This window comes from Muntiacus reevesi, chromosome 8 (assembly GCF_963930625.1).
Source record: "Muntiacus reevesi chromosome 8, mMunRee1.1, whole genome shotgun sequence".
In the NCBI taxonomy this organism is placed as follows: domain Eukaryota; kingdom Metazoa; phylum Chordata; class Mammalia; order Artiodactyla; family Cervidae; genus Muntiacus; species Muntiacus reevesi.
In genome coordinates this window covers 19,836,964-19,859,598 of record NC_089256.1, presented here as the reverse complement: position 1 = coordinate 19,859,598, position 22,635 = coordinate 19,836,964, and the positions used below count along the sequence as shown (strand labels likewise).

At 44.6% G+C, this 22,635-nt stretch overlaps 1 protein-coding gene across 1 annotated transcript in view; it reads right to left on the bottom strand.

The window, feature by feature from the left end:
* The window catches only part of PCP4 (Purkinje cell protein 4), a 64,391-nt gene that overhangs the window by 13,272 nt on the left and 28,484 nt on the right, over nt 1-22,635 (bottom strand). The window contains exon 2 of the mRNA XM_065943715.1: nt 21,691-21,742. Within this exon, the coding sequence (XP_065799787.1) occupies nt 21,691-21,742 (52 nt within the window). The remainder of the gene's footprint in view (nt 1-21,690; nt 21,743-22,635) is intronic.

The following is a 22,635-nucleotide window of genomic DNA, read 5'->3' as shown; positions in this document are numbered from 1 at the left end:
CATTTCCTTATAGCACTTAATACTTTTAAAACCTCAGGTTTTATTTCTACAGAAATATTGCCTGCATATGTAGTAACCTTTGACAACCATCACCCTCAGGTATCCCTGACTCATTTATTATTTTTCTCCTCCTGGGGCATCAGCTTCCTCCCTCCACTCCCTAAAATTTAGGAAATGAACCTGAGTGAGGTGTGGCTCCTAGGCATGCATTTCCCCACCAGGGTTTAGCTCACTCCTTCCATTCTATTCCAGGCTCATTTTTTTCCTTCTTTTCAGAGTTTTGGAAAAATTTGAGTACTTTCCTTTCTTTTATGTTACCTGGTTTTACCATTTCAGAAGGGAGGAATTTCCTCAGTCTCTTTTCCCCCAGCTTTTAAACTTCAAAATATTAGTTTTAAAGGATTAAACTCTGAAAATTTCACCACAATGGAGAATTCTCTAAAGTTCCCCAGTTTGAAATAGAGAGAAAAGTCAAATACAATCATAATCACAGTACATGTTCAAGAAGCCTCAAAGTATTAGTTCATCTAATATTTAAAAGCAGAGGCATCACTTTGCTAACAAAGGTCCATATAGTGAGAGCTACAGTTTTCCCAGTATTCATGTATGGATGTGAGAGCTGGACCATAAAGAAGGCTAAGCACCACAGAATTAATGCTTTGGAATTGTAATGCTGGAGAAGACTCTTGAGAGTCCCCTGGACAGCAAGGAAATCAAACCAGTCAATCCTAAAGGAAATCAACTCTGAATACTGATTGGAAGGATTGATGCTGACGCTGAAGCTTCAATACTTTGGCCACCTGATGTGAACAGCCAGCTCACTGGACAAGACCCTGATGCTGGGAAAGATTGCGGGCAAGAGGAGAAGGGAGCAACAGAGGGTCAGATGGTTAGAAGGCATCATTGACTCAAAGGACATGAGTTGGAGCAAACTCTGGGAGATGATGTAGGATAGGGACGCCTGGTGTGTCCATGGGGCCACCAAGATTCGGACATGTCTTAGTGACTGAAAAACAACAATATTAAAAACCTCACTTGAGCCCATTGAGTATCTAACTTCCATTGCTCCATCATTCTAGACAGTTTGACTTTAAAAGGGAAAGGAAGGCATTAAGGCAGATGGAATGCATTCCATTCTGTGCAGGAGAAAGAAGACTGAATAGGAGAAAGGCCAAGACAAGCCTTAGGGCTCTCATGGAATTAGGTAAGCTTTATGAAAAATGTGGAGAGCAAACAGCAACGTCAGTTGAAAAATCATCACGCAGATGCCAGAAAGGAACGAAGCTGTTTCAGGCTTTAGGACCATGATTCTCCTCTCCTCCCCTTTGCCCTCTGCACCAGGCACTGGCTGATTAGAGATGCCTGTCTCCAGCAGCGTGGCAGGCATGTCTGCATCCTTCCTGGCGCTCCGCCAGCAGCTGAGCAAGGGGCTGTATTATCTCCCCAGAAACATCCCACTTGGGCTCTTCAGCCCTACACTTCTAATCCAGGCGGACAGATGTTTTCCCATGTGGATTTTCAGGGATTACAAGTTTTCTTAGACACACAAGAGTATTGGACAGATGCATCCACTGTGTATTCAGAATTTGGGTGCAAAGTTTTGAAAGGGGGGGTCTGTGAAGCCAAACTAGAGCCTGGATCCTGATGGGTCCAGCTGCAGCCAGACTGACATATGCCCATTTCTGCTCACCATCTCAAACCTAGGTGCGATCAGCCTTGATTTCCCCATCTGGTCATGCGTCTTGTGCTTCCTGACTGTCCTAATGACAGGGACCAGCTCTTCACAGAGGTGTGTGCTTCTGGTCATAAATGTCTATATATGTGTCATCAAAGACATGCATTCAGCTCCAGGAACTGCTGGCCCGAGGGTTTAACTCCATGCACTCCATCTCCTGACCCCACAGCCTCAGTCTCCTTTCCTTTCTTCCTGCCTTTCTTCCTTCTGTAGGTTTTAGGCAAAACTATATCCCTTCTACTTGTTTTTTTAAAGTGACACTATCTTGAGAGCCCATAGCCAAGGACCTGCTGATTTGTTGGAAAGAGTGGTTTTGGAGGTATGCCATTTTAAGTTCTGGGCTTTGTTATGCTCCCTATCAGGAAGATGGACTCACATATTTGTAAAAAGAGAACAAAATTGAACACCCAAGGAAGGATAAAGTGATGTGATTTCTGGGTGAAGTAACTCAACCATATAGAGCATCTCAGATTCTCAAGGACTAGTTCACGGTAGAGCCTGGGTTTTACTTTTAAGCATTATTTAGTAGTGGTGTTCTGACAAGTAGTCCCAAGAAGCAATAGAATGAGAAGTGCTTGCCAAGTAGGTGGAAAAGTGCTAAAGCTCCAGGCTCCTCTCCTCCTGGTTGAGGTGAAGAGCATCTGGGATGAAATCAGACATGAGCTGTGCTTGGTCCCACGAGCCAATGTGAGTGTTTAACCAGGACCTTTATGCAGCTCTGGGACAGGAAAGCACTTTCCACAAACAGACCACCTGGCCCCTCCCCCCATCCAGAAGCAGAATATTTTTATTTCAGGAATTCCAAACTAGGGCTTCCCTGGTGGCTCAGTGAGAAAGCATCTGCCTGCCAATGCAGGAGACATAGGTTCCATCGCTGGTCTGGGAAGATCCCACATGCCTCAGAATAACGGAGCCTGGGTACCACAGCTATCAAGCCTATGCTCTAGGGCCCGGGAGCTGCAACTTTGCTGAGCCCATGTGCCACAGCTACTGAAGCCCGCGAGGTCTAGAGCCCGTGCTCCACAACACTGGGAAGCCCTTGCACCACAACTAGAGAGTAGCCCCTCTCTCTGCAGCTAGAGAAAATACTGCATAGCAGGGAAGATCAGCATAGCTAAAAATTAATTGATTAATTTTTTAAAAAAGAATTCCAAAAAGGAAATAATTTCCAGTGTCAGGAAGCATGATCGAAAAGTGTTCAATTTTGAAATAAAGTTTTAACAAAACGTATTTCAAAGGATCCGCACTGACCGATCATCCCTTGAAGCATTCTAATCATCAACAGAGGTGGTAGAAGCATTACTGTCTAGATCACGCATGGAAGCAGTGATAAAATATCCATTTTGGGGGGCAGCGGCTCAAGGGAGCATTAAATAGAGGCCTGTGACAAGAACCTGATGAAGGAAACCCATCTGGATAGGATGTTAGCGGGGAGAAAGGGTCTAACGTCAGTCTGTTAGAGAACGGAAGTCCTCCCCAGAGCCACAGCATCTGACCTTTCGCTAAAGTCATTTCCGAACTGATGACTGGCACAGCAGGGACTTTTATTTTGCCAGCTGCAAATGGCCAGGGAGACCCAGCAGGCTGCTTACAGCCCAGATACCTAATTGGAAAGATGTGCTTTGTTTTGTTCACCTCTGAGATGTGTGAACAGGAAAAGACTGAACATTTTATCTGCAACTTGCTCATAATGTCTTCAAAGATCCTACGCTAGCCTTCCTGACACGAACCTGGCTCATAATTTCAAATTTTGCTGCTGTTCAGTCACTAAGTCATGCCTGACTCTTTGCAACCCCACGGACTACAGCACACCAGGCTCCCCTGTCCTTTATTATCTCCTAAAGTTTGCTCAGATTTATGTCCATTGAGTCAGTGATGCTATCTAACCATCTCATCCTCTGCTACTTCCTTCTCCTTTTACCTTCAATCTTTCCCAGCAAGAACTGGAATGTTTATTAAATGATGCCTTGCTGTCAGTTAAGATGTCAAGGCCTGGATGCATAGAAAATGCAAGTGAGGACTTCTCTGTTGGTCTAGTGGTTAAGATGTCCACTGCAGGGAGCACAGGTTCGATCCCTGGTTGGGGAAGTAAGATCCCACATGCCATGTAATGTGGCCAAAAGAAAAAGATATTTAAAAGAAGAACGAAAATGCGAATGAGACATTTTCCCAGAAGTAGCTGCAACTCAATATTCAATTGCCAAGGCACCAGAGAGGATACCGGCTGACAATCTGAGGTTCCATCATCCCAAATACGCAGGGCACCAGAAGGGAAAGGGTTACAAAGTTTCAAAAGAAAATCAGAATACTTTCTGGCTGCAATAGCACAATAACAATTCAGTTTTAGGAGGTAAGGGGGGAGCTGACAGCAGCCTCTTTATGTGCACAGGTGTGCCCGTTTCAGCCTTAGGAGGCCCCCCACCTGTCACGCACAGACTCATCTACACCTGTCCTTGCATGGAGGCCGGTCCCCGGCCAGGCAGCCTAACCATCAGCCTGAATACACACCACAGAAATATCCAGGGAAATAAGCCCTCTCTCCATGTTTGCCAGTCAGCTACTTGGAAATGCAGTTTGTCCAGATAAAAGGCCGAATTTTTCCGTTTTCACCCATTTTTTGGAAATAGTTACTTTATTTGTTATCACATGTTCACAGCTGGTGAGAATCTGATTCTGATTCTGTCCATTGTACCTACTTTCCCCTCTACTGCCTCCACCAAGAAATAGCATCCTTTTCTCCTTTGAACTCACAGGCAGCATTCCCTTGATGTGAACAGACAGTAAAATCAAGAGAAATCGAGCGTTCTGTAGTGTTCCGGGAGAAAGAGAGAATCAGAGAGTGTCCAGATTAGAGAAAGAGTCTGAAGACATGGATGTCCCACAAAGAGGATACTGGAACCCCAAGAGTGAAATGATTCACCACGAGTGAACCGCCAGCAAATGGCCAAACCACAGGACAAGGACCAGAAACTTTTGGGGGTTCATCCTTCCCCCCAACCCTTGACGAAGAAGCTGAGACTCAGAGGGGTTTTCTGGGCAGACCAGACAGGCAAGGAGGCCCAGAGGCCCTGCAGTAAGAGGAATGGCTAAAATGTAAACAACCTTCAAAGCAATCAGCTAAGATGGAAAAGGGCTTTCCTTGTGACTCAGATGATAAAGAATCTGCCTGCAATGCAGGAGACCCAGCTTCGATCCCTGGGTGGGGAAGATCCCCTGGAGAAGGGAATGGCATACTCACTCCCGTATTCTTGCCTGAAGAATCCTATGGACAAAGAAGCCTGGCAGGCTACAGTCCATGGGGTTGCAAAGAGTCAGACATGACAAAGCTCTCCAGAGGAGGCAGTGAGGTGTCAGCTCTTCCAAGGGTAGATCCAGTGAAAATTGGATGCTAAACATTTCCCTATTCCTTTCAGAATTCCTAGGAAGCAATTATCAAGTGTGACTACCTGGTAGGAACATTTAGAGTGCTTTCCGTGGCCAAGAAATGTATTATCATCTACAGTAGGCATCTTCATGAGCTGTTTCTGACGACCCAGCCCATTTTTAAAGCTTACTATAAAAGCAAGGTCTTTATGGACTGGTGGAAAATGGAATTTTGGTGAGCACACATCAATTCAAGCTGTCAAAAGGTTAATGTTTGCCTTGAAACCCTGAAACCCTGAAGCCTAAGAAAAGGTGGATGCAAGAATCCTCGTCTCACTGCAATGAACACAATTAGCAATCAGTGTGCTGTGAGAAGTGGGTTCTGCATGTAGGATGCTTGGGTCTGAGCTGATTGTGATTGGGTGAGTCCAAAGGGAGAATGACTTCCCTCGCATCAGCACCAAAGCCACGAAAGCATCTCTCTGACATGAGAGACTCCGCTCTCTAAATGAGTGCCAGAGTGCAGTTCAATTTTCAATTATCTTCAGGGTCTGGATGGGGGGAGAGTAGAGAGAGGAAGCGGTGCTTTGGAACTATTGAAGAAGCCAAGCACAAAAATAGCAGCAAGCTTTCATTTCACATAATCACAAATTACTGGAAGGAGTGTTCCCATAAACACTGTGACTGAGCCCATCTCGTCCATTGTCTGTCCATTTCCCATCCTTCCCCTGCCCATCCCCCAACTGTCTGGCTCTATGGAATCAATACATATTTCAGCTGATTGTTGGTTGATTCAATTTCAGATCCCAACAGGCAAAAGGAACGTGGCAGCTGGGACAGCACAGCTGTGGCAAGAACCCAAAAGAAAACCAGAGGATTGACAAGAAGCATCTACTCCTTGGTTCACTTTTTGAGAGAAAGGGGTAGTCTTCAAGAAAAACATAATTTTTTCATGTCTTGTTGAATTAAATCTAGTAATCTGCAAGTAATTAGGCTTCTCACTCATAGGTAGCAAACCCTATGAAGAGTAATAGTAAATACTCTGTCACATTAATGCTGGAAAAAGTCAAGTCTGTAAATGAAAGTGAAAGTGTTAGTGCTTTGCAACCCCGTGGACTATAGCCCAACAGACTCCTCTGTCCATGGGATTCTCCAGGCAAGAATACTGGAGTGGATTGTCATTTCCTCCTCCAGGGGATCTTCCTGACACAGGGGTCGAACCCAGATCTCCTGCCCTGCAGACAGATTCTTTACCATCTGAGCCACCAGGGAAGCCCAGTCTATAAATAATTGCCCTTTAAATTCAATGATCCCACAGCATGGGTTAATCTTCTTCCCTCTTGAACTTTCAAAGCCTGGCTTATATTAAAGGGGCTCAAATTATCTTCTCTTTGGGGACTATCTTCACTGTGGTTGCCAAAGAACAGTTCCCCTGGTTGTGTGAAGTAGCAGAGAGATGAAGATTTCGATTCCTGATTTGTACGTCATCAAAGGAAAGAAATGGTCATTTCTCATATTTTTTAAGCAGCTGATCTCACAGTCATGAGTCCAGAGTTGAATTCAAAGCTCTGGGGTCCAGGAATCCAAGAGCAGATGTGCTCCTTGACATCTCCCCAAGACAGTGACAGCAAAAGTTAGCATCTCTACCCTGCATTACTGGCTGGGAGAGCAAAGTACAGTACATCCCGGATCAAGAGCCCTGGCCCCAGGCCAGATAGCAGCTTGTCCAGGCTTCCTGGAGGGACACCTGGAACCCTGGTGGCTCCCCATCTCCGACCTTTCTGGGCCAGGGTGGCTGGGTGAGTTATCCAGAGACACAGTGGACTCCACACATAGAAAGTAGCATTTCTGGAAACCCGTGTGGCTTCCAGCGCCAGCTCCTTAAAGGGAGCCTGCACCGCCCCATCCATGTTTGGACCCTGGTGGCCCCAAATCCCAGGAGGCAGAAGCTGCCACCCTCTCCTTCCTGCTCTAATAACCCGGACTTCTGGGGGCAACTGACCTGCTTTGCCTCCACCCCCGTTTCCGGCTGGCCTGCATCCACCAGGGTTTCCCTTCAGATGGGGTTGAGATGCTCACAGCCTGTGTCCACCTGTACCACCGCTCTGGCCACATCCCCAGTTAAGTACCCCGTATCTCTGGCCACCTCCTGAATGACACCCAAGTTGGGCTGGAGGGCTAAAACTGACTTCAGAACACACATTAACCTTTACAGGGAGAGCCTAATTGCTCCAAGAATGTCAAATATGTCCTCCTTCCCAAAGGGGCTTCCCTTGTGACTCGGCTGGTAATCAACCTGCCTGCGATGTGGGAGACCTGGGTCCAATCCCTGGGTTGGGAAGATCCCATGGAGAAGGGATAGGCTACCCACTCCATTATTCTGGCCTGGAGAATTCCACGAACTGTATAGTCCATGGGGTCACAAAGAGTTGGACTGAGCGACTTTCATTTTCACTTTTCCCAAAAGATCTGACAGTTTTCCTTTTTTAAAAAATATGAAACCAACCAATGACATGGCAGTTAAAATAAAAGGATGATACTGATACACTGCTTTTCTTTCTTTTTTTCCCCTGAAACCAATGCAGTATCGGGGTTCAAAAATCACACCTTCACCATCTTTGTAAAGCTGCCATCACGTACAGTCTTAACAGTTGACATTTTTAATTAGGGAGGCTGAGAGGAACACTCAGGGCCTGGCCAAGAGCCCAGGGGGAGACATGCAGGGGAAAAAGCAAGACAGTCCTCCCCTCTTGCCCCTCCTGACTCACCACCCACCCTTTCCCTCAACATCGTGCTGTGGCTTTAGTGGATTCACCCCATAGGTGGTACTAGAGGTGATCAGAAGACAAAAGAAACAAGATCTGGGTATTCATTTGCCTCCTTCTCTGCTCAGATTGTCAGGTAAAACACAGACTGTTCAGTTCAGTTTGAATCTCAGATAAACAACAAGAAAAAGTTTAGTATAACTATGCACCCAGATATTCCATGGGATATACTTACACTGTTTTTTTTATTGGCTTATCTGACATTGAAATTTAACTGAGTATTCTGAATTTTTATTTGCTGAAATGTGGCAACCATGAAAATCTGTAAAACAGCCTGAGTCTGGGACTTCTCTGCTGGTCCAGTGGCTAAGACTCCATGCTCCCAGTGCAGGGGGCCCAGGTTTGATCCCTGGTTGGGGAACTTGATCCCACATGCTGCAACTAAAGATTCTGCGTGTCAGAACTAAGACCCGGTGCAGCCAAATAAATAAGTAGCCTGAAGCATAGCTGTACCCTTCAACAGAAGTCCACAGACCTTGTCAGGCTGCTCCCCACATAGCATCCTCTCTGGTTTCTGGTGCCTCTAAGCAGGTTCTGCTATTCCTAGTGTGAGATGCTACACTGTTCTTTGTGGGTTTCCCTAAACTCTGCATGAAAATGAAAGTTGCTTAGTCAGGTTTGACTCTTTGCGACCCCATGGACTACATGGACTTCATGGACTCCATGGAATTCTCCAGGTCAGAATACTGGAGTGGGTAACCTTTCCCTTCTCCAGGGGATCTTCCCACCCCAGGGGTCAAACCTAGGTCTCCTGCATTGCAGGTGGATTATTTACCAGCTGAGCCACAAGGGAAGCCCAAGAATACTGGAGTGTGTAGCCTATCCCTTCTCCAGCGGATCTTCCTGACCCAGGAATCAAACTGGGGTCTCCGGCATTGCAGGCACCTTTGCAAACGGTCCTTTGGAGTTTACCTTCTTCAAACGACTCCTGTGGAAGTTGTCTTCTGGTTCCCCTCAGAATCATGACTGATACATTCATCACTAAGGGCATCCCGCTTCACTCTCCCAGCATCACTTTTTTAAAGTTTCCCATCCTCAGCTCTGACGACCAACTGTAGCATATACTGTGTATGTGCATGCCAAGTTGCTTCAGTCATGTCTGACTCTTTGCAACCCCAAAGACTATAGCCTGCCAGGCTCCTCTGTCCATGGGATTTTCCTAGACAAGAATACTGGAGTGAGTTGCCATGCCCTCCTCCAGGGGATCTTCCCAACCCAGGGGTAGCACATACTAGGTGCTCAGCAAATATTTCCTGAATGAATGGATGAACGAATGAGCACAGCCAAGCTCGAGTCCAGAGTGCTTTGCAGCATCCCATTTCTGGTAGTTAAGGACCCAAAAGTCTGCATCCTGAAGCGATCCTACTCTAGCCAGCAAAGAATAGAAAGCGATCCAGGATGTTCTTGAAGAATAGTGGAGAGAAGGAGAAGGAACCAAGGGGTTAGCAGAGAGGAGCAATTTACCTGTGTCCCAGATAACTATTCCTGCAGAACCAATCACCCCGAATTAGCAGCTTCAGCACAAGAACTGAGTGTTCTCTCCCCCCAGTGCGATAGGTTAGCACGCTTGGCTGAGCTTCTCTTCTCTTGATGGAGCCTCCCACAGGTGCAGCCAGATGGTCCCAGGGCTGGGGTCACCCAAGAACCTTCACCCACATTCTTGCCATCTGGGAGGGGAGAGCCGGCAGAGTCTGACTGGGTGGGCACCTCTCCAGGCCACTGCCCGTGGACTAGCTGGACTTCCTTACAGTATGGCAGTTTAAGGTAGTGGCTCTTCTTTTTTAATTTATTTTTTAAATTTTTATTGGAACACAGTTCTTTTATAATATTGTATTAGTTTCTTGTTGCTGCTGTTTAGTCGCTCAGTTGTGTCCAACACTTTGCAACCCCATGGACTGCAGCACGCCAGGCTTCCCTGTCCATCGCCAACTTCCAGAGCTTGCTCAAACTCATATCCATTGAGTCAGTGATGCCATCGAACCATCTCATTCTCTGCCGCCCCCTTCTCTGCCTGCCCTCAATCATTCCCAGCGTCAGGGTCTTTTCCAATGAGTAGTTTTTCACATCAGGTGGCCAAAGTACTGGAACTTCGGCTTCAGCATCAGTCCTCCAATGAATATTCAGGTTTGATTTCCTTAAGGATTGATTGGTTTGAGCTCCTTGCAGTCCAAGGGACTCTCAACAGTCTTCGCCAGCACCACAGTTCAAAAGTATCCATTCTTTGGCTCTCAACCTTCCTTATGGTTCAACTCTTACATCAGCACACGACTACCGGAAAAACCATAGCTTTGACTATACGGACCTTTGTCAGCAAAGTGATATTTCTGCTGTTCAGACAGGCGAATCAGCTATACATGCATATACATCCCCTCTTTTTTGGATTTCCTTCCCATATACTGGAACTTCTTAAGTGGCAACTGGCTTATCCCACAGCAAACATTCCCAGAGGGAAAAAGCAGAAGCTTCCAGTTTCCTAAGGTCCAAGCCAGGAAACTCATAGGTCCTCCTCTGCTGAAGGCTGTTGGCCTGAGGAGCCTCAGCTGCCCTGAAGCAAGAGGAGGAACTTAGAACTCTCCCTCCACGGGCCAGAAAGTCTGCAGCAATCTTCCATCCTCTTCAAGTCTGACCCCAAACCAGGAATCATACAAAATCACAACCAACACACAAAGGGATCCAGGAATATGTGCCAAGGCCATTAAAAAGTAAGGAAAACTTTAAAGAGAGGGAGGTTTTAAACCCCTGTCTTGGAAAAGTTCTTAGATGCAAATTTTCATGCCTAAAAAGTTCCCAATGATCTATCTGCTCTGCTTAAACCAGGGTAGCAGTTTAGAAAGTGCTGGGGGTGAAATGTATTGATATTATGAAATGAATAATACATAATGAATTGACTTTCTTGGTGGGGGGGTATGCTGCATGGCAAGTGGGATCTTAGTTCCCTGACTCATGAGCCCTGCAGGGGAAGTGCAGAATCTTAACCACTGGACTGTCAGGGAAGTTAATATTGAATTGTTTTTAAATAGGAGTTTGTATGTGGTACCACTCAGGCCAGTTACTCGGTAGACAATATGTGCAGGGACCCTAGGAAGTGACCAGGCTTGACTGAATGATCTGCTTAATAATTTTTAACAAGGAGCCCAGGTTTTCTTTCTTTCTTTCTTGGCTGTGCTGGGTCTTCGTTGCGACACGTGGGCTTTCTCGAGTTGTAGTGAAACTAGAGAGGCCTTCTCATTGCGATGCCTCCTCTTGTTGCAGAGCACGGGCTCTAGGCACACAAACTTCAGTAGTTGTGGCTCCAGGGTTCTAGAACACAGGTTCAGTAGGTGAGGCTCATGGGCTTAGTTGCTCTGAGGCATATGGAACCTTCCTGAACCAGGGACCAAACCCGCGCCCCTGCATTGGCAGTTGAATTCCTATCCACTGCACCACCAGGCAAATCCCAGGAGCCCAGGTCCTCAATTTTCCCCTGAACCCTACAACTGATACAGCTTGCCCTGTCCTTGGTCCTTGGTAGAGAGCAAGTGAGGCCAGGAGGCAGCAGTTGAAGAAGAGCTAAGGTTGAGCTTGTAGGGGCTTGTCTTCCAGAGCCGGGGCTAGGTGATGTGCCAACCTTGAGACAAACTCAGCTATGCGGTCTCTGCTCCCTGTCTGCCTCTGAAGTGGAAGGCACCTGCCCTCAGTGAGGCAAAGCCACACTGATGCAGCCTGTTTTCTAGATGAGGTTTTAGCACAGGGCCAACAAAATCCACTATCACATTCTGAAGTCACTCTTAAAAAAAGGATTCCAGATAAAGAAGATGTCACACACACACACACACACACACACACACACACACAGAAGAATACCATTCAGCCGTATAAAGAAATGAAATTTTGCCATTTGCAGCAACACAAATGGACTGGGAGGGCTTCCCAGGTGGCGAAGCAGTAAAGAGTCTACCCACCAGTGCAGGAGATGCAGGAGATTCAGATTCAAACGCTGGGTAGGGAAGATCCCCTGGAGAAGGAAATGGCAACTCACTCCAGTATTCTCACCTGGAAAATTCCATGGACAAAGGAGCCTGGTGGGCTACAGTCCATGGGGTTGCAAAGAGTCAGACATCACTAAGCATGCACTCAGGCACGCACGGATGGACATGGAAGGCGTTATGATAAATGAAATTAAGTCAGAAAGAGAAATACAAATACTGTAAAATATCTCTTCTATGTAGAATCTAAAAAATACAACAAACTAGTACATGTGACAAAAAAGAAGCACAGTCACTAATATAGAGAACAAACTAGTGGTTACTGGTGGGATGAGGGAAGGGGGAGGGGCAACATGGGGTAGGGGATGAGAAGGTACAAACTATTAGGTATAAATAAGCTGCAGAATATACTGTACATCACAGGGAATACAGGTAATATTTTATAATAGCTATAAATGGAGTATAACCTTTAAAATGTGAATTGCTATTTTGTACACCTGTAACTTACATAACATTGTACACTAGTTTTACTTCAATTAAAAAAAATTTAAAGAGGATTCAGAGCTAATTTGTTCTCAGCTTGTCAGAGTGAATAAAAAGTGGTCACTTCCTGAGTATGAGAGACCCACTTAGGAAAGAATAAAAATTGTACTTGGAGTGAAATAGTACCGTTTCCTGGCTGAATTGTCTAAATTGAGCCAAATCTTGGCAGTTAATTATTATTGATTGGAAACGCCAACTCATTACTGATTAAGAACGTTGGAAGAAACCAATTGTGTTGCGTGGATTTTACAGAAACTCACAACAACCCTCTGGGGCTCTCCCTAAAGCCACGGATCGCAGTTTTCAGGTGAGACCAGGGAGATGTCTGCCTGCAGGTCTGGGTGAGTCTGTGGTTGCTCTGAGGACACCTGCAGACTGTCACAGGGATGGGGGACTTCCTTGTTCTGCACAGCTTGGACAGGAGAGCAGGTCCCGCCTAAGAGGAAGTCCAGTGCCTGAAGGCAACTCAGCCCACTCTCTTGCCTAAACACACTGACTCCCAAGAAGGAACATGAGCTGTGAGCTTCGCTAATGCCTTTGCAATCACAGATGCACCGCTCTGATAGGAACCCTACAAATTTCAACATCTTATCATGGAGCTCAGGCTGCAGTTGTAGTGGATTCTCTCTTCTGAAAAGCTGCTTGTTGTGCAAATTAATTTTATACATAAAATTATGAATGTATTACCTGCTTAAGAAAGCAAAACATATTCAAGTACCTGAGAAGTATTATGTTCATACAAATAATTGATAAGCAGAATAAGAAACATTCCTGTCTCCTGATGAGGGCAAAGTATAGACAGATCATCACTCTCCTGGTACAACTCATAATTCATAGGCTTCAAAAGATCTTCAGTGGGAATTCTTTCAGCATAATTTATAAATTCCTTTTTTTTCACTAAAACACATGGGCCTTCTCCAAACTCTATTTTCAGTTGGTCTAAAGCTATCTAAAGTTTAATCTCAAAAAAAAAAGAAAGGAAGCCAAGAGGGAAGGAGGAAGGAAATACAGATAAGCCCACAAATTAGAATACTGCTTCAGTGTTTTACTTTTGAAAATTAACAGGCTGTCCCTATAATAGTCTGTGACCACACCTACGTGCCAGAAGCTAGTTAACTAAATTGATGAGATGATACTGCTGTTGAGACCATGGTTTCCAGCTTGGCCAAGATGTCAGTCTATTAACCTCCTTCAGTGCTATGGACTCAGACCACAGCCCAACCTAGTTGCCCATTTACACCCCAGACCCCTAATCAAGAGAGAACTCAGGACAGCGTGAACGTGGGGACAAGCTGGCACGTTTGGACCGCAGGCCAGATGACCCGCCATCTTTCCTGTGATTTATGCAACCTTGGTGCCTATCTCCTGACTCCCCAAGGAACTTGGGCTGACGTAGCCTCCCCATCTCCCTTCCCAAGTCTGCCATGGAATTGGTTGCGTGTGAGAGCGTTTTAGGCTATACAAACACCCACAGATGTAGATAACTAGAACCAGAAGTAGGTAAAAAGCTCCACATCTACTAACAATGCTTCAAGCACGTTTACTCCAAAGACAGTGGATTAGAAGCATCGTGTTTATCCACGGTATTTACTAGCACACTGAAGTTATTATAAGACTCAACCTGAAGCAGGGTGGTGGGGGGGGAATACCAATCAATCAGTCACTCAGTTGAGATTGCAGTAATAAATTCCCTGTCATCCCTAATCCCTAAAATAACCTTTGCAAAGAATCGATTCACTTGTTGAACAATATTACCCATTGACCAGGTCTGTGTGGATACCCTGATGGTTTAAAGGCCTAAGCAATTTTAATTTCATTCTTTCCCCATCTGGATCAATATCAGAAGCAACCTTGTGTATCCATCCATAGCTTCCTTCTGGAATAGAGAAGCTTCAGAGCATTCCGAGCTCATAATACAAAGGGCACGTCCTGTTAATAGTATTTGAGAGCCATGTTAGTACAATATTTCATCCATTCTTGTTTTGAATTTTTTCTGGTTACTTCAAATATAGAAAAAGGAGGAGGAAAGGGCCAAGGGACCCCTGTTGGAGACCAGAGTGATTTGATGTTTCACCCTGAGAGCTCTGCGGCGTTCAGGGCAGCACGCACAGTGCATCAGTCCAGGTGAATTCAGGGCTTCCTGCAGGTTTTACTGCTCTAACAGAAAACAGATTTAGAACTTTCTGTTCTGGGAATCATTGCACACCTCAGTGATTGATTATTTAGAGACATGTTTTTCCCATAGCCAGATGCAGTTTAACCAGCACGTCTCTGAGACCCTGGCAGCTCAGCATTCCAAGTAACCATTTTCCCTGTTTCAAAGGGCTTAGAGGCTCTGCACGCTGAGCTTTCACCTAAACTCATCTTGAAATTCATGCAGAATTGACGTATTACACCCTCAGAGTAGTGGAGAAATGTGCAGAGCCCTGCCTTCCAGATCCCCGCGAACAGCAGCCTGCTGAAACGTCCAAAACCCTCCACCCAGCCTCAGGCACCATCACATCCCGTATTTGAAGCAGAACCAGTCACATCTCTGCCATAGGCAGTAACAGCACATGATCCCTCCATAGCCTTTCTGGAAATTGCATTTCCTCCTCTTGCCTTCCAGCTCAACCTGCCCGGACCAAGGAATCAGACCAGCCCTGCAGCATCTCCTGCCAGAACTGACCTTCTCTCTTAAGCTTGGTAGTGAGCATTCAGTCAGCTCCCTTTTGTTCCCAGTTCCAAAGCTGTCTCTCCCTACTCCAGGCTGATCATCCATCCTGTGTACAAGACCTCGCCCCACACACTTTCACAAACCAAGGAAAGGAGACAGAGGAAACATAGCCCAGGCAAAATCTGCCCATGTCAATTTGTGGTCATGGAAAGGTCAACAATATACCAAAAGAAAAATGGGGTATCTGCTGGGTGCCCTGGAGCAAGGGGGTGGGTGTGGGCAGCATGCAAGTTGTTTTGGGAATAAATATTTGAATTTTAGTTCTTATTTGAAAAATCAGGCTCAAATTAATGCTACTCTATCTGTCTCTATGTCTATGAATGTAGGTCCTTCTCAGGCAGATTCTCTCTCCACATACTTGATAACAGAAAAATAAAATTGCAATGTGTGTGTCTGTAGTCCCTCAAAATCAAAGATGAGATAAACTTGTGATTTTTAACTTTATTCAAAACAAGGAAAGGAGAGTACCCAGTACCACCATCTTTGACCTTATTCGTTGTTAGTAACTATAATCATATCAAAGCAAACTAAATCTTGGATGCTTCTAGTACAATCCCACACCTACTAGAAACTTCTCAAGCCATGACCTCTTTTCCAAAGAAGCAGTACCTATCCAAGTATGGTGCTGTATTTTTGCTCAGATACTCAAGAATCCGCCTGCTAATGCAGGAAACATGAGTTCCATACCAGGATCAGGAAAATCCCCTGGAGAAGGAAATAGCAACCTGCTCTAATATTCTTGCCTGGAGAATCCCATGGACAGAGGAGCCTGGTGGGCTACAGTCCGTGGTCTCACAAAGAGTCGGACATGACTAAGCACGCACACAACACAACAACTCACATTTCAAAGAGACGACAGCTGGGGTGAGCCCCACAGGTATTTCAGAAACATAGCTTCCTTCTGGGTATTTACCTACAGCCAGGACTGGGTGGGGGGATTCTCTTATCAAACTCAGGTATGTCCATATGCCTTTCACCTCCAAATGCAGACTTTTGGAAACAAATATATCACAGCTCACTAAGTCAAGAGAAATCCATTCCAGTTTTAGAAATTCAATCTAGCTTGGGTAAGCCCTCAAGCGCTAAAAGTAAGCTCCATCAGAAGTTTATTACTCATAAATCTTTCCTTCAGATTGGAAGTCACCCAGCAGCCACTCTCCTTCCAGTATTTTCCCACTTTTGTTCATCAATAAAGAAATTTAACTCTTACAGTCTCTCTGAACAATGAACATCAAGATATAAATCAAGAGACACAGCCAAATTATTCTTACGAAATGAAACCTTTTGGTTGTATCCAACCCTGAATATTCATTAGAAGGACCCTGAAGCTGAAGCTCTAGTATTTTGGCCACCTGAGGCAAACACCCAACTCACTGGAAAAGACCCTGATGCTGGGAAAGATTGAATGTAAAAGGAGAAGGGGGTGGCAGAGGATGAGATGGTTGAATGGCATCACCAACTCAATGAACATGGTTTTGAGCAAACTCTGGGAGAGAGCAGAGGACAGGGAGGCCTGGTGTACCACAGTCCGTGGGATCACAAAGAATCAGACACAACTAAGGGACTGAACAACAACAGCAAACTGGTGACTAGTGGGGAATAACCTGATTCAGATGATTGTGTCATGTTTGAATTGAATGTAGCAGATGAATTGTAACCGGAGCTCTGAAGTGGCGTTTCACTCAAGTGGAGAGTTATAGGGGTTTCCCTCGTGGCTCAGACAGTAAAGAATCTGCCTGCACTGCAGGAGACCCACGTTTGACCCCTGGGTCAGGAAGATCCCCTGGAGAAAGAAACGGCTACCCACTCCAGTATTTTTGCCTGGAAAATCCCATGGACAATGGAGACCGGCAGGCTATAATCCATGAGGTCACAAAGTGTCGGACATGACTGAGCCACTAACATACGCACATAGGGAAGTCCTATGTGCAAACAGATGAAGTTCTTGGCCAAGACTACTCAATCACAAAGGTACTTCGTTCAGATAAGAATGGAAATCTCTGAATTATCAAGATACTAATGAATTTATTTTTTAATTAAAAAGTAATACAACTCTAGTATTTCTGGGGGAAAAAAAATGTCTTCACACTGCAGGTAAGATGAGGACCATCTGGGTTGTGTATCCAGAGGTTGGTGTACTGGAGAATAAGGACAAGTTCAAGGTTGTTCTGTATTGTATGGGGTGGATTTATGTTAAATTTCACATCAATAAATACCACGGCAACAACAACAATGACACAAAAAAATCTTAGAAGAATCCAGATTCCTAGCCAATGACCCTTTTGAGATAATATTTAACAGTATTTCAACAGAGCTCAAGAATTTAGATCCCACTGGGGTTTAATGTATCTGACTTGTGTCTCCTGTAATCCAGATTAGAATTTCAAGGCACCCAGAATTCGCTCCTATAGTCTTCATTACGTGTATGTCTGTGCTCAGCTGTTCAGTTGTGTCCAGTTCTTTGCATCCCATGGACTGTAGCCCACCAGGATCCTCTGCCCATGGAATTTTCCAGGCAAGAATACTGGAGTGGGGTGCCATTTCCTGCTCCCAGAGACCTTCTCGATCCAGGGATCAAACTCACATCCCTTATGTCTTCCACACTGGCAGGCAGATTCTTTACCATTAGCACCACCTGGGAAGCCCATAGCCCTATAGTCTTCATTGGTGGTGGTGGTTTAGTTGCTAAGTCATGTCTGAGTCTTGTGACACCATGGACTGTGGCCTACCAGGCTCCTCTGTCCAAGGGATTTCCCAGGCCAGAATGCTGGAGTGAGTTGCCATTTGCTTCTCCAGGGGATCTTCCCAACCTGAGGATCAAACCCATGTCTCCTTCATTGCAGGCAGTCTTCTGTATTGCAGGCAGATTCTTTATCGACTGAGCCACCAGCAAACCCCCTATAGTCTTCATTGCTTTGTGCTAAATGGAGACCTCAAGTAAATTTATAATATTCAAATTGTAGTCAACTAATGATATTTTGGGATGCTCATTTTACAATTAATTGACTATTATTCCGATCTCATAACATTTTGATAGTCTGTACTTCATATTTCTACTCTCATGGGTCCCTGTTTCTTCAAAACATGTAGACAGCTTCATTTGTATTAACAGGAAATATACATTAAGATAAAAGATCTCTTGAGATACCCATGATGACAGAATAAAATGAATTGAATTTCAATGGGATGTAATATTAGGTTAAAACAGAAATTCCAAGATGATCTTCTCATACTGCATATTTAAAAATAAGGAACTAGGCAGCTTAGATTTTTAGGAAAACATTTAGACTACTTCTAGAAAACTTTACCCCAAATTCAATATTTTAATAAAATACCATGTATGTATATCACACATGAGCAGTTAGATCTGAAATTAAGATAGAATATGTTAATAACAATTTGAATGTATACAGAGCCATGAGTTTTTAACTATAAAATAATCTTTCACTATCAAATAGTCTTTGTCAAATGAATATCCTCTAATATCTAGGATTATATAAAGAAAAGCTTTATTTGTAGCATCTTGAATTTTTCATTTGTTTACTTTTACACTTCCAGAAAAGACATATGCATTTTTCACTAGAGTGAATCAATTTTTATTGGAAATGAATTTTATACTTAATAATACCAGAAAGCAGTATCTTCTGTAACAGCTGATAATCCCCTCTGGTGCAAAGCACTGAGCACATAGACTTGCTTTGAAGGACCTGTGGATGCCAAGGGAAAGCCAGTCTGCAGAGCTATTGAGCACAAGGGACCTAGTCCTGCCTTGACCACCACTCTGCCAGAACCCAGATTCCAGTCTCCTCCCGTGTGAGCCATGAGTTACCTAAGGCAGCCATTCTCAAAGAGCGGACTGGTTACCCTGAGGGGACTTTCCTCCTTTCAGGGAGCCCACAAAATCAAAATCACCTTTATGGTACTAAGGTATTATATTATCTGATACTTGCAAATTTTGGTCCTGGAGAAAACTCTTGAGAATCCCTTAGACAGATAGGACCAGTCAATCCTAAAGGAAATAACCTTGAATATTCATTGGAAAGACTCATGCTGAAGCTCCAATCCTTTGGCTACCTGATACGAACAGCTGACTCATTGGAAAAGACCCTGATGCTGGAAATGATTGAAGGGAAAAGAAGAGGGCAGCAGAGGATGAGATGGTTAAATAGCATCACTGCCTCAATGAACATGAATTTGAGCAAACTCCAAGAGATAGTAGAGGACAGGGAAGGCTGGCATGCTGCAGGCCGTGGGGTCACAAAGATTCAGACATGACTGAGGGACGGAACAACAACGTGTGTGCACGCGAAGTTGCTTCGGTTGTGTCCGACTCTTTGCCACCCTATGGACTGTAGCCCGCCAGGCTTTTCTGTCCTTAGGATTCTCCAGGCTGGAATACTGGAGAGGGTTGCTATTTCCTTCTACGGGGGATCTTCCCAACCCAGGGACCGAACCCACGTCTCTTATGTCTCCAACACTGGCAGGCAGGTTCTTTACCACTAGTACCACCAAACAACAACAGCAAGGTATTATTTGCTTTTTTAAAATCTCCTCTTCTCATAGGTACACAGTGGAACTTTCTAGAGGCCACACAACACATGATATTACAACTGACTGAATGTGGAAGCAGCTGTCTTCTAGCCAGCCAGACATTACAGCTATTTGCAAAAATACAGAACTCTCCCACTGTCTTGCAAAAGTATTTTTTTCTGTCTCGGAAAATATTACTTTTTATTTTTAAAATGTTATCTATGTCAACATATTTTAGGTTTGCCACTTTAGTTTTAGTGAACAAAAAAGTAAACCCTTTAACCATTTCTCCATTTTAATTTCTAATATGAGAACCATCAGTAGATATAGCCAACAAATCAGAAGTTCTTTGGGGGTCTTTGAGAATTTTTAAGAATGAAAAGAAGTTGTGAGAGCCAAAAGGTTGAAAACTGCTTCATGAGGGCATCTCTGAGAAGCCTTTTGACACTAAATCCCATGATACCAAGGTTGGCAGGTTCCATGGATGTTAACTCCATTGACAAGATGGACATGAATCTATGAACCCAGATAATCAGGAAACTCTTGTGAGACTTTCCATCCTTCTCTGTTTGAGCGGTTCTCATTTTGCTCCTCTCTTCTCTCTGAATGCCTTGCTAATAAACCCACCAACCCACACCCACACAGAGAAAATGGGAAAAGCTGTGGGCATCAGTAAAGGTTTGCGAAAGAGCGCATTTCCTCCCCCACCCTCCCCAAGCCCCCAGGTCTGATCAAGACATTCCCGGGTACCAGTCCCTCTTTTTACTAAGACAACGAACTTTTCACCCCAGGGGTCACCACCACACAGTCCCTCTCCAGGACAAAGGCCCAAAACAGGCGAGTGAGTCAGCAGCCACAGATGAGTGGCCCACCAAGAAATATTCTAGAACTTTAGAGTTGCTCAGGCCCCACTCAGATTCGAAACGGAGGTTCCTAAGTGGTTTTCAGAGCCCTAAGGAGTTTTTACAGCTAGGATCTGAGATTGACATTATCTACAACTGGATGAGCAGCATCAGCTTACATTCTATCCAGCAGGAAGTAAGGAGTAGTTTCCCATGAAAGGTGAGTTCATTTTGTAATAAACGAAATGTTGGAACACCCAGGGTCGGGGAAGATCCCCTGGAGAAGGGAATGGCAACTCACTCCAGTATTCTTTCCTGGAGCATCCCATGGACAGAGGAGCCTGGTGGGCTACAGTCCATGGGGTGACAAAGAGTCAGACACAACTGAGTGACTGAGTCACAACTGAGTCACATACAGGAACACCCAGAACTCAACCTCACCAGGACCACAACCCCAACCCTGGGCTTTTTATTCTGGTGACCATTACAACCACTAAAGGTGGGGAGCTGGGCTTCTTCCCAGCTCTGTTGCCTTCAGAGTCCATGCTCTTCCCTTTCCCGGCCACATCCCAGCTCCTCCGCCTGCCAGTGTTTCAACGATAAAATTTAATGATCCTTCCTACAATTTAAAGCTGAGGTGGAGACTGGAATGGAGAATATACGTGCTCTGCCCTCTGTTATTACTTTTATCTTCTGTGAGTCCATGCAGTGACACCGACCCAGGACCTCCCCCAACCAGCACCCTGCTCTATGTACGAGGGAGAGCAAATCCAGTTTTAAACCTCCTTTCCTGTGAAGTTGAGCGCTTCACAGTTTTCAAAGCACTTCTCTCATTTGATCTCATTTTATCCTCACAACAACACGGGTGATTCTCACCACCCTAATGAAGAAAGCAGAGAACTATATTTGCATCGTAATTATCATGTTGCCCAGAATGGGCGTCCTCCTTTGAGAAGGAAACTGATCTTATCCACTGCGTTTAGCTCAGGGTTTTTTGTTGTTGTTTTTTTAAAACCAGACCATGGTGCCCACTTTGAATTGCTAAAATCCACTTTACACCAAAGTGCAGGCGTAGATAGTGGCCGATTTGGCTGAAAGTTATGATCCACACCTGCCATGTGCCCAAAGCTACAGACATAAGTAAGTAGTTAGACTATTCATGGGGTCTTACCATTTTCACCAGATGGCTTATCTTTTCCATTGGTCGTCCCAGCTCCTTGTCGCTAAAGGCATTAAAAAAGAAAGAAATTGTTATCAGTCACTTTCAGGATTATTTTTTGTCTCTTTCATTGTTTCCAATACTTCTTGCATCATATCAAGTTCTATGTCACTTTAGCTCAAGATGGTTAAGGCATGATGTTTGTGAGACCAGGAAAAGATCAGTCCAAGACAGGATGTTTTGAAATGTCACAGACTGCCTCCCTGAACCAGATCCACTGCTCTATGAATTCAGTTCACTAGTCACAAGGGATAGCAGACAGGAGACTGCTGATGGAACTTAGCATCAACAGAAACACCAGGGAAGCAGCAAAGAGTTTGCCCAACTGTGGCAAGATCAGAGCTATCACTTTTGTCAATGATTACACTGCCACATTTTTATTCCAATCACTATGTTCAATGTCTCATCTTCAAATAAAAGGCAATCAATTTTTAAAAGTTTCATGTCAATGGTCAGAATCTCTCCTATCATTAGGTTACTTTTCTGTCCATGTTTATGCCTATCTTGTGTATTTTCAATTTACCAGGTTGACCAAAAGGAATGTCTTATGGTTAGTCTTGAATCTTTGGGCAAGGTTCTCTGAATAGGTGGCCTGGGGAGCTATGTGCAATGTATTGCACATGCAAGCATTTAAGCATATTTCCTCAAAGCTTATCCAGTGACTACCTTTAAATAACATGCTGTTCAGAATTGTTCTAGTCCATGGAGAGAGAAGTCTTTTGTCAGTCTAGTTTTCTGGTCATCATCAGAAAACATGCTTCAAGTTAAGAAAAACAAAGTGATTGTAAAGTCTCTAGCTTTCAGGTGCAGAAAAAGAGGCCAGGCAGGGAGCTGATTTGTCAAAGTTCACGAAGCTAATTGGTGGTACAGTCAAGACTGGAGACTGGACTTCCTGCC